Source organism: Exophiala oligosperma, assembly GCF_000835515.1.
Source record: "Exophiala oligosperma strain CBS 72588 unplaced genomic scaffold supercont1.10, whole genome shotgun sequence".
NCBI lineage: Eukaryota > Fungi > Ascomycota > Eurotiomycetes > Chaetothyriales > Herpotrichiellaceae > Exophiala > Exophiala oligosperma.
The window spans coordinates 1,200,286-1,214,066 of record NW_015622827.1 but is presented as its reverse complement, the minus strand read 5'-3'; the positions used below and the strand labels follow the sequence as shown (position 1 = coordinate 1,214,066).

At 50.3% G+C, this 13,781-nt stretch overlaps 6 protein-coding genes across 6 annotated transcripts; 4 read left to right on the top strand and 2 right to left on the bottom strand.

Annotated features, from left to right (window-relative positions):
• Positions 1-124: 124 nt before the first annotated feature.
• Positions 125-2,144, bottom strand: PV06_09615 (uncharacterized protein; the record flags this gene model as incomplete). The annotated part of the gene is made up of 4 exons (XM_016411073.1): positions 1,714-2,144; positions 1,615-1,666; positions 251-1,561; positions 125-173 (listed from the first exon to the last, which is right to left on the bottom strand). Exons 1-4 carry the CDS (start codon positions 1,808-1,810, stop codon positions 125-127), a joined length of 1,509 nt encoding a protein of 502 aa, XP_016258880.1. The 5' UTR covers positions 1,811-2,144.
• PV06_09614 (uncharacterized protein) lies at positions 2,100-3,572 on the top strand. The gene has a single exon (XM_016411072.1). The coding sequence runs from the start codon at positions 2,452-2,454 to the stop codon at positions 3,403-3,405; it is 954 nt and encodes a 317-aa protein (XP_016258879.1). The 5' UTR covers positions 2,100-2,451; the 3' UTR covers positions 3,406-3,572.
• A 47-nt stretch (positions 3,573-3,619) lies between these two features.
• On the top strand, positions 3,620-5,253 carry PV06_09613 (uncharacterized protein). Its single transcript, XM_016411071.1, has one exon. The coding sequence runs from the start codon at positions 4,017-4,019 to the stop codon at positions 5,121-5,123; it is 1,107 nt and encodes a 368-aa protein (XP_016258878.1). The 5' UTR covers positions 3,620-4,016; the 3' UTR covers positions 5,124-5,253.
• Positions 5,252-6,798, top strand: PV06_09612 (uncharacterized protein). The gene has a single exon (XM_016411070.1). The coding sequence runs from the start codon at positions 5,428-5,430 to the stop codon at positions 6,712-6,714; it is 1,287 nt and encodes a 428-aa protein (XP_016258877.1). The 5' UTR covers positions 5,252-5,427; the 3' UTR covers positions 6,715-6,798.
• On the bottom strand, positions 6,789-8,655 carry PV06_09611 (uncharacterized protein). Its single transcript, XM_016411069.1, has 6 exons — positions 8,483-8,655; positions 8,404-8,432; positions 8,337-8,351; positions 8,255-8,279; positions 7,637-7,958; positions 6,789-7,542 (listed from the first exon to the last, which is right to left on the bottom strand). Exons 1-6 carry the CDS (start codon positions 8,509-8,511, stop codon positions 6,847-6,849), a joined length of 1,116 nt encoding a protein of 371 aa, XP_016258876.1. The 5' UTR covers positions 8,512-8,655; the 3' UTR covers positions 6,789-6,846.
• An 18-nt stretch (positions 8,656-8,673) lies between these two features.
• On the top strand, positions 8,674-13,572 carry PV06_09610 (uncharacterized protein). Its single transcript, XM_016411068.1, has 2 exons — positions 8,674-9,207; positions 9,263-13,572. Exons 1-2 carry the CDS (start codon positions 8,995-8,997, stop codon positions 13,484-13,486), a joined length of 4,437 nt encoding a protein of 1,478 aa, XP_016258875.1. The 5' UTR covers positions 8,674-8,994; the 3' UTR covers positions 13,487-13,572.
• Positions 13,573-13,781: the final 209 nt, after the last annotated feature.

The following is a 13,781-nucleotide window of genomic DNA, read 5'->3' as shown; positions in this document are numbered from 1 at the left end:
GCTTCGAAAAGCAAATCGAGTATGTGTGACGAGTCCTATACCGAGGCGGACTGGTATGCTTAACGCATGTGCCGCATGAAGGACGGCTACATCGACTTGCGGAGTTCTGTCCAAGGACATATTCTCAGTACCAAGATGATTTGGTTGTCTTGATAGGAGTGCTTTCCAAGACCCTAGATTTGAATTTAGTCTGATGTAAGCCAAACGAAGCAGAGCGGTGGCATTCAGTCCAAGGGGACCTTTTTCCGACAATGGATCAAGTGTTGCTTCGTAAGTAAGTTCCCAGGATGATTGCCATGTCCTCAGCGCATGCTCGAATCTCTTGAGAGTTGCTGGTTGCAGTGAAGATTCTTTTGCATCAGAATGAGCAATGGTAATCTGCTGGAGAAGGGCATGAATGAGCAGGTAATTAGCAAAGGAAGATAGCGGAACCACGACTCCCTGAAGCAAGAGAGAAAGTGCTTCTTGGAAATGATATTCTCGGTGGTATGAGGCAGTATGATGGAATGCCTCGGCAGTCGTTGTCTTCCACGCTTCAATACAGCTTGGGAGCAAAGTTCCCATCTCCACATTGAGGATTTGGGGAGGAGTGTTGTATGCAATATTCTGCAGACTGAGAAGCACATAAGCACAGAGCAATGTCCTTCGTCGTTCTTCAGCTGCCACCCACTTGGACCACGCTTGATACTCTGGTGTATCGTCATGGTTCTGAAAACATGAATATGCCGCATCTTGAACCTCAGAAAGTCCGTGCCGTCGCACTAGCGTGCTAAGTTGCGTGCCAAGGGTCAAGCCATCTGGAAAGATATCCTTCCCTGCCCAAGATGCATATGAAACAAGAAGGTTCAGCGTTTGAATCTTCCTAAGTCCATGTCGTCGCTCTGCAGTGGGCTCTTCAGGTGTTTCGCTCTCCTGACGGCGTAGCTTCTCGGCGAAGATACATTTTGCCATAAAGTATAAAATGTAAGAGCAGTGACTTTCAAATCTATTCAATGCACCCAAAGCAGCTGCGGCAAGAAGCAGTTCGATTTCTGTTCTAGAAACTGAGAAAGTCGCAGAATGAATGAAAGGAAGGCTCTCTTGAACGCAACGGAAGTAAGATTCCAGGTTGCGACTTAGCGAGTTCCGAGACGGCAGTCGCCAGCCAGATGGAAGGGCCTCGGCAAAGGATTCGACTTCAAGACAAAACCCTTCATAGACAGAATCAGAGAAGGCCCAAGGAATAACACCAATAGAGTCTTCGAATAATCCGCTAGATTCATCGTAGTGTTTGACTTCGTATTGCATGTCATCTAGAATTGGCAAGCGTGAGCTGAAGCGTGGGAAGCTGTGATTACTTGGGGATTGAATATGCGACCGAAGAAAGGCGGGAGAGGTGTCGTTATCATAATTGAAGAGTATTGGAGGTAGCATGTCCTGACGGAATAGGTCGGGATCCAAAACAAAACCTGGATCTTCCTGCTCTGCGTAAGAAGTCTTCTTTACAAGAGACACTGATGTATTGGAATGAAGATCATTTCGAGCGTGATGCTTCAGGTTGACATGTCGAGAGAGGAGGTCTCTATTCGCAACGGTAAGTGACTTGGCTAAGGGGTTGATATAACACCGGCTTACTGTCTCGTGAAATGCTGTCCACAATCGCAAGCAAATGGTTTCTCATGTGTATCTAGCCGTTGTGAGAAAGGTCTCAATACTCCCATTCGAGCGACGTACGTGTTCGTTCATGTCGTACTAGATGCTCTCGTCGAGCAAACTGCTTCCCGCAATAGGTGCATGGCGCTAATGTTCTTCTCGGCCTACCTCGAGGCATTTCAAAAGAGGAGATAGAAGGATAGTGATAATATTTCAGTTATCAACTTGACGATGGTATAGAGAGCCCCCGTCACTCTGAGGAAGTTTCCTTCATGATCGTACAGTTATCGTATTCCGAACCAGCCTTGGTCGCCTGGAAGTGTTTCTGGCCAGAAAGGTGGTATGGTCTTACGCCCGTAGAGCCTGAATTAATAAGCCATGAGGCTTTGTGGGGGACAAGGTGGCAACGAAGTGGACCATGCACTTCTAGGCTTTCTGGCCTACAATTCCTCTCTGCATCCGATAAGAAGACATATGAGCTCAATGACTCTCGATGCCTGGTTTGATTCTAGAGAAATATTTGATGAATTGAAATATGTGTGAGTAAAGGAAGTCACGATGCTGATACGAATACGAGCTCCAACTTCCATCTAATCTGATCTGTCAATCAGTTGACGTCAGCAGCAAAAACAAATGGATTAACCATGACGACGCCGCTTTTAAGGCCTCCCAGGGGATGCCTGCGACTCCATGCTCTCAACTCACCCTCGCAGCATCCACGAAAAAGGTATCCGACAAAGGCCCTGAGCAGTATGAAAGTCCCTAGCCTGCAATGCCGAGATCAATCCAAGATTTTGAAAGCCTGATGATATTTGCAATATGGCTTCAGATCCTATAACATTCAGGTCGCCCTCCAATCCGGACTGGTCACTCTCTTACGTTCAACTGAATCCAGGAGCTGAACACAGTCTCGTCTTTTGCTATGGTGCTGCCGGCAGCTCAACGGTATTGCAAATGTTCCACGCATTTCTCGCGTCCCATCAGAATGTGTCCCTGCTTTGTATCGATAGATGGACGCAGGGGAAAAATGTCTCCCGACATGGCCCATCTCTGTTTCTCGAATTAAGCACGATCACGCTTGAACTTCTGGACTCCTTGCGCATTGAGCGCTTCAGCCTTGCCGCACACTCAGCAGGCGTCTATCAAATGCTCCATCTTGCGAAGACGGCCGCGGTGGGACGAGTCGAGAACTTGTTCTCAATCGCGGCCCACATCCCGGCTCCCTTTACTGGGTCGAGAGCAATGGAGTACATGTGCTCAATGCCCAACAGCCTATTCAAAACAGTCACTACTATGGATTCGGCGCTGGCTGGCACTTGGGTTGAAAAAGTATTTTCACGACTCGTGAAAAAGAACGATGACAAGGAGGCAGAAGATGTCTTTCTGGTTTCTAAAACTAGTCGTGAACGACTGTTTCAGCAGATTCGGGCCGATAACAAGCACTCAACAGAACAGGCAGAGCGTCTTGATCTCGACTACAGGCTCGGTTATGAGAGAATACCGGGTGTTGACCGCGACTTTCTGGTCCGGCTCTTCACAGAATGCACGACGGACATGATCTGGTTCGCTGCAGATGGCGACGTTTTCTTTGGCCCTGCAACTGTTCATCGAATTGCAAAAGATATGAATGAGGCAAAGGTCGAAATAGTTACAATTCCAGAGGCGACACACGCGGACATTTTCGTTCGAACCCGGGTATGGGAGATGATCTTTGATAAGATTATTGGCCAAGACATGAACGGACAAGAAGGTCGCCATGGAGAGACGATATAGGACAGTGTCAGAAAGCCGCTGGAACGAGGGATCTTGTGAAAACAATCCGGACGTGATGTAGAATGTTGAACAAGGGCTTAAAGTACCAGGTAGATTGGCAAGAAGAAAGATGATATGATGACGCGTCGTTTTTAAAGCGGCAAAGGGGGTTGAAGATCCGAGACACGTAGATTCAACTGTTTCTTCATCGTTTCAATTGTTTTTCTTCGCACATGCTTCTTCTCTACCTAGGTATTTTTGCACCTTGAGAGTTGAAATCTTCGGTGAGAGATTATGATATTGAATGTTGGTCTTGCAGCAATACTTTGCATTTTCCTTTTTGAGAACCCCAGCCACTCCATTGTCCTGTAGGAAACCCTCCTGAATCGATATCGAAGGCTACAAAGTAGAGGCAAATCCTTATTGGCTACAGAGTGTAGTAACAAAAAACACTCACCTTCTTCTCGGATCCCGTGAGTCATTGTGGAGACGTTGGAATTCACGAAGCCTCGACTACTGTGTTCCTGATCTGCCATTTCTCTGCTCCTACAGCTTTTGCCCAGCATCTTTGTTGTTCGATGACATAGCTTCAAGTTTGAAGTAGGAAGCTGTCTGGATTGGTGGTCGACGGCATGGGAGACACTCGTGATGAGACGCCGACCTTGCTCGATGCCGCTGACGCGCTCCGACTCGTGTCTGCTTTTTTCGAAAACGAATGGCCTAGAACCGGTGTGAGTGACATTCGCACCAGACGAGTCACTGGGGGGATGATCAACACTTTGCAATTGATCTCGCGAGACACTGCCGCGATTGACGAGCCGGGCACTGTCCTCATTCGACACTTTGGCTTGGATGGAGATGGTGAAGATCCCCCTGAGGACCGTGTGACTTTGTCAGCCGCCCAGCAGGGTCTCGTGCACTGGGAGATGGATCGTAAAGGCTGGGGGCCGAGATTGTATGGCTTATTCCCTGGAGGCCGTCTGGAAGAGTACATTGATTCGCACCCACTTACCGCTGCCGAGTCCACGGAAGCGACCATCCGACAAGATGTGGCACGCAGTTATGCTAGGTTACACTCCCTTCAACTTCCGTTGCGAAGGAATTCCTTCAAAATGGTCGTTGAAAAGTTGAGCCAAAACAGCCAGAGTAAGCATAATCAAGTCCAAGAAGAGCTGCTTGCTGTGGAAGACCCAAGAGCATTGGAATACGCCACCGTGTTTCACGACACAGATTGGACCCGAGAATTGAATTGGGTGTCGGGCTTGTTTGAAAAGCACAAGTGCAAGACGACCGTCACTCATGGCGACCCGAATTATCTCAATATTCTCGTCAAGAATTTTGAAAGTGAATGTCGAACCATTCTCATCGACTACGAAACCATGGCGTACAGCTACCGAGGAATCGATATTGGAGGTCATTTCAATGAGCGCATGTACTGTTACAATCAGGGCGACAGTCAGCTGACGGGTTACGGGCCACCTGGTCTTGACGAACAAAGGCTCTTCTGCGAGGCCTATCTCCAAGAGATGCGAGCTTTGGGACAAGAGCTATCAGAACAAGATACCGTCGAGCATCTTCTCCTCGAAGCGAATATAGGTCGACTATACTCACTGCTGTTCACAAACTTGATGTGCACGGTCCTTGACGAGGTGGAAGCAGAACCTCCATTTCTGTCTGGCCTAGCACATATGATGAACACTTATAGGCAGCTAAAGAGGGAGTTTGTGAAGACTCATTAGATTCTAGATAGCAAAATATTGAACAAGAGCGGCATCACTCTGTTTCCCGATTGGGCGGGACATGAGAGCCGTTCAACCTCATATGACATCGCCACTTTGAGATCTTCTCCCTGCGAAGGACACCAAGTACTTACAAATAGTTGCTGTGATCGTGACTCTTGTCAAAAGTATTATAAGATAAAAGCTTCTCGACAAAGCATCGATCTCAAGTTGACATTGGTCTCTTCCAGCCTTCAACATAGCTCGATCAATCTTATCTCGACTATCTCGTGGTTGTTGTCATCACCACCACCATCATCTCACCATGGCCGACGGGGAGAAGAGAAACATTGTAGTCATCGGAGGAGGAATCATTGGTTCAACAACGGCATATTACCTGACACGACATCCAAGATACGACCCCGAGAAGCACACAATACACCTCATAGAGGCCACGTCGATAGCGAGCGGCGCATCCGGCAAGGCCGGGGGACTACTCGCTCTCTGGGCATACCCGTCATGTCTCGTGCCGTTGAGTTTCAAGCTCCACGCCCAACTGGCCAAAGAACACGGTGGCGTTGACCGATGGGGATACCGCGGGGTAGGCGTCGGCCAGATCGACCTGAAGGGGCGTCACGTCTCGAGTCGACCAAAGATCACGGACAACAGCGGCGCGGATGGCGCCGCCGAGGAGATCCGAGGCATTCATCAGCCTGACGTGTCGAGCGACGCCGGTCATGTGAGTCTACAGAAACGAAGCAAAGAGTCGTACGCGAACCTGAGAAAGATGGGCCTGCCCGACGATCTGGACTGGTTGGCCGAGGACTGCGTGCGAGGATACGACAGCATGGGTTCACCCAAGGATACGGCACAAGTGCACCCCTATCAATTCACCACCTCGATGGCGTCTCTCGCGGAAGAAAAGGGGGCCAAAATCATCATCGGTAGCGTCCAAAAGATCGAGACTTCAGCGGCGGGCGACCATACGGTCAAGTACAAGGACAAGTCGACGAGTACGTTGCAAAGTCTGCCGGCCACCGATGTCATCGTCACGGCGGGGCCTTGGACCAAGACCGTCTGGCCGGGAGCACCGATCGGTTCCCTCCGGGCGCACAGCGTGACGATCCGTCCGACGAGGCCGGTGTCGGCTTACTGTCTGTTCACGCAACTGGCCTTGCCGAAGAACTTCAAGGACGGCGTCAAGTCGGGCGCCATGTATGTCAGCCCGGAAATCTACGCACGGCCCAACAACGAGCTGTACGCCTGCGGAGAGGGAGACCACCTCGTGCCCCTGCCAAAGTCTGCCGCCGACGTCGAGGTCGACGACTCCCGGTGTCAGGACATCGTCGACTACTGCGCTAGTTTCTCGGACGAGATGCGAGACGGTGAGGTCCTGGTCCGCCAGGCCTGTTACCTGCCTCAAGTGGAAACCGGGTCGGGTCCACTGGTCGGACACACAAACACCAAGGGTGTCTACATCGCAGCGGGGCACACGTGCTGGGGAATCCAGAACGGTCCGGCCACGGGTAAGTTGATGAGTGAGTTTGTGTTTGACGGCAAGGCCGTCAGTGCAAACATCAACAGTCTGGATCCGAGGAGGGTGTTGAGGTAAATGGTGGGAGAAATATATTCTGTGCACAAAGACATGGTAGATATAACACATAGCACGAACGCATGATTCTCCACCTTATTCGCCTGAACATCATCATTATTCGTCGTCAAGACACTACATTCCTGTTCAAGTCTATGCTTTCCAAGCACTAACCACTTGCACCACATCTTCATCAGAAACCACGTGTGCCAACCCGACTCGCTGTGGGATATGCTTCGCACTTGCACCCCACACGAGCGCGTACTTGAACGTCTCCTTGAGCGTGCGATGGATCTGGTCGCACACGTCTTCGATGCTGCTATTGCTCCTCACGATCAGGGCCTCTCCAAAGTCCGGGTCCACGCCCTGTCTCTTCGTGTAGATGCGCATCAACCGTAACTCCTGCCAGCACCGCTCGACGACATCCTGAATACCCAGGTCCAGCTCGCACGACATGACGACCGTGTTGGGTTCGTGGGCTAAAGCGTCCAGGTAGTCCACCGTCACGCTATCGATCTTATTGTACACGTACAGACACCGAATGTATTTTCTGTGGTCCTTCATGATGACGTCGATGAAATCGTCTACCGTGACGTTCTCGTCTCGCACCAGCACCTCGCAGTTTAGGATCTTGTAGTCTCGCAGGATGTTGTAGACCATCTTCTCGTCAATGTACTTCGGTGGTGATTGGAACGTGATCTTCATGCCGCCGGCCTTTTTGGCTTTGAGGTAGATGTTCGGTGGGTCGCGGTTCAATCGGATCCCGACGGCTTCCAATTCCGCTTCCAGGAGGGCTCGTTGCTCGGCTCTTTTCGTGGCGTCGAGCACCATTAATATCAGGTCGGATGTCTAGAGGTGCGCAAGAGTACGCACACACAAATATCAGAGAGAATCGATCAAAAGAATACGAGATCGATCTTTTCGAGGCCATGTTACTGCTCACCTTTGCGGCACTGATGACTTGTCGACCTCTACCTTTACCCTCAGAAGCACCTTCAATGATACCAGGTAAATCGAGGATCTGGATCTCAGCACCTCCGTATTCAAGCACTCCAGGAATTGCGGTCAAGGTCGTAAATGAGTAGGCTGCAACTTCTGATTTGGTTTTTGTGATTTTGGACAAAAACGTCGATTTACCGACCGATGGGAAACCGACCAGGGCTATTCGCGCATCTCCCGACTTGGAAACGTCGAAGCCTGTCCCTCCGCCGGAACCGGCGCCCGGGCCTGGCTCAAGTAGTTGTGCTCGTAATCGTGCAAGCTTTCTATAAGGGCTAAGTCAGCTTGGTTTTTCTGTGACAGGATCATCTGCTGTAGAACTTGGTACTAGGATGGCCATCAAGGGGCTCCTCAAGTGTCGTGTCCCCTACACCTCTTGAGGGTGAGAAAGGTCCTTCACACCCATTTTGCATCCTATGGTAACGACCAAAGCAGGCCTCGCACGTGACGAGGCTGGCCATTTTTTGGAGTGGATACGGAATTTATTGGTCTTTGGGCATCTTCCAGTTTTGACACCTTTGATACATACAACAATACAACAATTCTGCAGGAGAGAGCTTACCCTTTCAGTAGTCCGAGATGGTATTCTAGTCCCAATCAGTCACAGACTTTGCAGAAGGCGTTGTCGACCAGTCATCACGAACCTGTGGCTTTGTTTTCTGTTCCACGTCAGTTATCTGCTCCCTGCTATGATAAGAAGACAACACATACTTTGAGTTCGGGCCATTTCGGCCTCGATCCTGGGAACGAGTTAGGAACCAGACATCTTGTGTCATATACAGCGACATACTCTTTGATCTTTTCAGTAATATTCACCATCTTGGCGGTTTCGGTTCAGATATCCTTGCGAAAAACTTGTCCCACCGAAACAAGCAGGGAGTAGACCGCACTACCGGGCAGGGAAGTGCTCCTTGTGAACTCAACAGAGAACACGAATCGAAGTCTGTCGTGAAGAAAAAGAGGTGGATGGTTTGAGTGAGAAACACTGAATCGCCATCACAGAATTGAGAATCGGCTTCCCGGCCTATAGTTGTTCCGTGCCGGACATCTCTTGGCGAGGCTGTGGTTGTTGAGTGAGTCAAAAGGTCAACCACCCTTTCTCTCTCAACTTTGTTCACAACACTCTCACACAACGACAACATTCATGCGACAAAGAATCATGAGATAGGTGGTTGCGGCAATTGCTGCAACTGCCTAGGTAGGTATATATACCCCTCGTTTTCGGGGTAACCTGCCAAGCTTCAAGAAACACAGACATCGCCGAGACAACATCAGATCCCTTTGCGGATCTGGTACTTCAATATGCCTACAAAGAAGAAAACCAAACCCCTTGCGGTGCAGACACCAATTCCAGATCCTCCGACTCCCAATCCGCCTTCATTTGGAAGATCTCATCGTGGCTTAGAAGAGGAGATTGCGGACTATCCAGAAATCCAACGCAACGAGTTCTTGACTACGAGGGCTATTTATCCCGACGAGTTTGAAAGAGTCCGCGGGCGAAAGGATGCCTGGCAGGTAAGTTCCAAGTGAGAGAATGGCTTCACCGCCTCAACTTCTAACACCACAACAGAGATACGAAAACCTAGCCTTTCAAGTCAGGATAGGCCCGCTTGAAAGCCCTGACTATTTTGCAAAACTAATCTTTGAGTTTCCACGCGAATATCCGAAAGTCAGGCCCAAAATCAACATTCTTGACGTTCAGCCAAAGGATCCGGCCATAAGAAAGCGCATTGAACAAATCACCGCCGATTATCCTCGCCAACACCAAGGGAATGAATGTGTTTACGAAGTCACCAGCGCCATAATGGACTTTCTCACCGAGATCAACCTTGACAAGGCTGCCAAGAAGAATGAGTTCAGTCTGGAGGAGGAGCGTGCGGCGAAAGAAGCGCGTACCAAGAAACAGCAAGAATCTGTTCGGAGACGACAAGAGGAAGAAACCGAAAAGCAGGAACTCCTGTTTGAATCAAAGGTCGAAAATGAAAAGCAAAGACGGCTCAAGACAATCACTCGCAAGATTACGGGAGATGAGAATGCCGACTTTTACGACGCCCCAGAGGAACCAATCCGATTTGATCAATCGATGACTTCACGAGACATTGTCACATCTACACCTTTCAAATTCAAAGCCGTGACTGGAAGATCAGTCATTCTCAAGCGCCCAGATAAGAAGGTCTTGATTGTGGCTCCACGCGTGGACATCGATCGAGTGCAGGCTCCTCGATTCCTGCTTAAGATGATATATCTCCCCGAAACCATCGCACCCAAGGCCAAGCTACAAAAGTGCATGGAGGTTGTTGAACAAGATCTTGAATCATCGAAAGAGCATCGTCATCCAAATGTGGTGGACCTCATCAACTACAAAATTGAGCTTATGGACCTGGGTCAAGATGTCGGCCAGTGGAACCTTACGATTCTTTCGGAATTTGCCGAACAAGGCTCATTATCCGATCTTTTGGATATTGTTGGCGCTCTGAGTGCTGCAAGAATTCGCTCGTGGGCACGCCAGCTGGCTGATGCCTTGCTGTTTTTCGACCAACAAGGTTACGTTCACCCTGCAGTCCATGCAGGTAATGTGATGTTGTTTCGCTCTGCCAGTGGAGGTGTTACTGTCAAATTGGCTGATGGCTATGGTACGCAACTGCGCGATCTAGTCCGAGCAGCTCAGAGCCTCTCTGAGCCGTCCGAACAAGATCTTCCACTTTGGATCCCCCCTGAATTGAATTCAACCCCTCCTCGAAGATCAAATAAGACTTGCATCTGGGACCTTGGAATCATTATTATGCAGATGGCCGTTGAGAAGAATGTGAAAGAAACGTACACCTCCCCATACCAAGTCATCGCTGGCTGTGGCTTCGGGACAAACGCGACAAGACTTCTGACTGCAATGTTCCAAAGCGAGACAGGAAAGCGTCCGACTGCCTTCGAGCTTACTCGAAAGGCATTCTTCACGGAAGAGCGGGAGCCGATATTTCGGAACACGTACCCAGAAACACCTGGCACTCCAAGTCGACGTCGAAGATACAGTGATCGATTTGTTTCTCGATATCACAACGACTTTGAGGAAGTCGAACGTATTGGCAAGGGTGGATTTGGAAATGTCTATCGCGCCAGACTGAAACTTGACGGACAGTTCTACGCTGTCAAAAAGATCGAAAGCACCTCCGAACGGGAATTGGAAGGAATTCTCGCCGAAGTCACGCTACTAGCACGATTGAATCATCCTTATGTTGTCCGATATTACAATTCTTGGGTTGAGCGAGAGGATGCAGAATACATCGAGGAATCCCCTCAACCGCGAGTTCCAGATCGATCATTACAGCAAGCTCCGGCGATAAGTACAGGCCATGACTTCTTGGAAGTTTCTGTCTATCGGAACCAAGGTGCTGAATACAGTAGCAGCGACGACGATGGAAACATGTTTGGCTACCAAGAACCTCCATCGCTTGATGAGCAAGAAGGCTATGAAGATGACAACGATCCGTTCAAGACTGATCCAGAGTCCAGTCGTCCAGACGAAGCACAGGCAAAGGAAGAAGAGCCAGAGTCCGATCCTTTTTCGGTCCGTATTCCAACAAGTCCGGGTTTTATGGGTAGCTACGACAACAACCCATTCGAGAACAGTACCGAATCTCCTTCGAATTCAATCGCCCCGACGCGATCGCGAACTCCCCTGAGGCAGAAGCAAAAGTCCACCTTGTATATTCAGATGGAGCTCTGTGAGGGCAAAACCCTCTGGAATCGAATGAAAGAGGGGCTTTCTCAGGATGTCCCTGCTGTCTGGAGGCTGTTCCGCCGCATTGTCGAGGGGCTTGCGTACATCCACGCACAGAGCATCGTGCATCGCGATCTCAAACCAGAAAACATCTTCCTGGATGCTCATGACAACCCCAAGATCGGTGACTTTGGACTTGCTACTGCAGGACAAACTGTGTCGAAACCCAATGTGTCCAAGCCAGGCATGACCATCACAGATTCTTGGGGGGTTGGTACCAAAGGTTACACTGCTCCTGAACTCTTGGAACGTGGCAAGAAATACGACGCCCGAGCAGATATGTATTCCCTGGGAATCATGTTCTTCGAAATGTGCTATCCAATTCCTACACAATACGAAAAGAACATCCTGCTTCAAGGTTTGGCCAAACAGCCACCTCAGTTGCCGGCATTCTTCGAAGAAGATATTCACCAAACACAAGGCGAGATCATTTCACAACTTGTCAACATTGACCAACAATTCAGACCTACCGCGAGGGAATTGTTAGACAGTGGAAAGATTCCGGAACCTCTGGAAGAGGAGAAATTCCAACGCTTCATAGACCGACTGGCCGAGCAGAATCCTGAAGAGTACCAAGACCTTATCGGCAAACTATTCTCCAAGCCAAATGATCCTGTTTCGAGCCTCGCCTGGGAAGATCGTTCTGGAGAAAGCATGGTACCTGTTGATCCAATGCTGTGGATATCAGTCACCGATCAACTGAAGGTGATCTTCCGCCGACACGGCGCAATCGAAGCTCCCAGACAAGGCATCATTCCGAAGACCGGATTCACACCAAATCCCGCCGTCTTTCTTGACCCTTCGGGCCTCACAGTACAACTCCCGGAAGACTTGACGCTGCCTTTTGCTAGAACACTTGGACAAATTCCATGCAATCTCGCAAAGACCTATTGCTTTGGTGCTGTCTACCGTGCTACCGTACCTGGCAACCAGCCTCGACAAGTCCCTGAAGTGGACTTTGATTTTGTCTCACAGAGCGCCAGGGATCTATCACTCAAGGAAGCCGAGGTCATCAAAGTCATGGACGAAATTCTTCACGAATTCCCGGCACTCGCGGCTCGAGAATGGACAATCTATCTCACCCACGCAGACTTGATTGACATTGTTCTAGACTTTTGTCGCATCAAATCCCACGACGTCCCACAAGTCAAGCAGGCTCTTTCTTATCTATCCACGGGTGACGGCAAATGGGAAAAGGTACGCGAGAGACTTCGAAGCACGGCGATCAACATCGCAGAGACCTCTGTGACGGACCTCTCGAAATTCAATGTCGTCGGTGACGTGGAACGAGTCCGGACCAAATTTTCACAGTTGTTCGGCCAGGGAGACCACTTGAACAAGGCCTTGTCACTTTTTGCGCGACTCGACGAGCTCGTCCACGTCCTTCGACAAATGTCCATACAGACACAAGTCCTCGTCGCCCCCCTCCGCAACAACGCCGAACACCTCTACCGAGGCAGCGTGCTCTTCCAGTGCATGGAAAAGAGTCACCGGAAACTCCTCGCCGTCGGTGGCCGCTACGACTCCCTCATCCAAGAGTTCCAGACCAAATCCGACAAAGGGTCGACTCGCGCCGTGGGCTTCCGCCTCAACATCCTGGACCTCCTCGCGTACGTCCGAGGACAGTCAAAGGCGCAACAGCAACAACATCACCACAAGACCGGCAGGTACGCCGGCGGCGGCGCCGGCGGCGGTGGTGGTGCCGAGACCAAGACGGTGCCCCGATACGGTGACGTCTTGGTCACCAGTTTCGACCCAAATACCCTCAAGAGTGTGTGCGTCGAGGTCGTTTCTTCCTTGTGGGCCGCCGGCCTCAGCGCCGAGTTGTCGGAGGAGTTTCGCTCCCTGGAGGAGCTGGAGAGGGCGTACCGCGTCGAGGGCGCCAACTACTGGTTGGTCATTGTCAGGGGGGGCGCCGACCGCGGCATGAAGGTGCGCAGTCCCACCCGCGCCGAACACGAGGTCAAACTGGCCGAGTTGGTGGGCTTCTTGCGCCTGAACATGGCCAAGAACAAGTAGTTTTGTTTTTCGCTTTTGCTTCCTTGGACAATGAGGGAGGTGTCCGTTCTGTTGAGTTTTCATAGCCCGCCTGTACAATTTTGACCAACCCACTTCTTAAGCATTAAATTGTTGTTTCGTTGAACGCCCTTGTTGCGCCTCGACGAACGCGGTCGTTGTAGAGTACTTGGATTCGGGTGTCTCGTCTGTGTCAAAAGAACGAGGAATGGCTCAGGGAGCCAATGCCGTCTAGAGTCGTCCCATCGGTCAAGGTTCCTGTCCACTGTCGTTGAGTATATTGATGGCTTGTCCTTAC

Excerpts from the sequence above, each read along its gene's own strand:
- PV06_09614 (XM_016411072.1), top strand. The coding sequence starts at position 2,452 with ATGGCTTCAGATCCTATAACATTCAGGTCGCCCTCCAATCCGGACTGG.
- PV06_09613 (XM_016411071.1), top strand. The coding sequence starts at position 4,017 with ATGGGAGACACTCGTGATGAGACGCCGACCTTGCTCGATGCCGCTGAC.
- PV06_09612 (XM_016411070.1), top strand. The coding sequence starts at position 5,428 with ATGGCCGACGGGGAGAAGAGAAACATTGTAGTCATCGGAGGAGGAATC.
- PV06_09611 (XM_016411069.1), bottom strand. The coding sequence starts at position 8,511 with ATGGTGAATATTACTGAAAAGATCAAAGA. Across the intron at positions 8,433-8,482 it reads ATTACTGAAAAGATCAAAGA|GATCGAGGCCGAAATGGCCC; the intron begins GTATGTCGCTGT and ends ACTCGTTCCCAG. Across the intron at positions 7,543-7,636 it reads AAGTCATCAGTGCCGCAAAG|ACATCCGACCTGATATTAAT; the intron begins GTGAGCAGTAAC and ends GCGCACCTCTAG.
- PV06_09610 (XM_016411068.1), top strand. The coding sequence starts at position 8,995 with ATGCCTACAAAGAAGAAAACCAAACCCCTTGCGGTGCAGACACCAATT. Across the intron at positions 9,208-9,262 it reads GGCGAAAGGATGCCTGGCAG|AGATACGAAAACCTAGCCTT; the intron begins GTAAGTTCCAAG and ends ACACCACAACAG.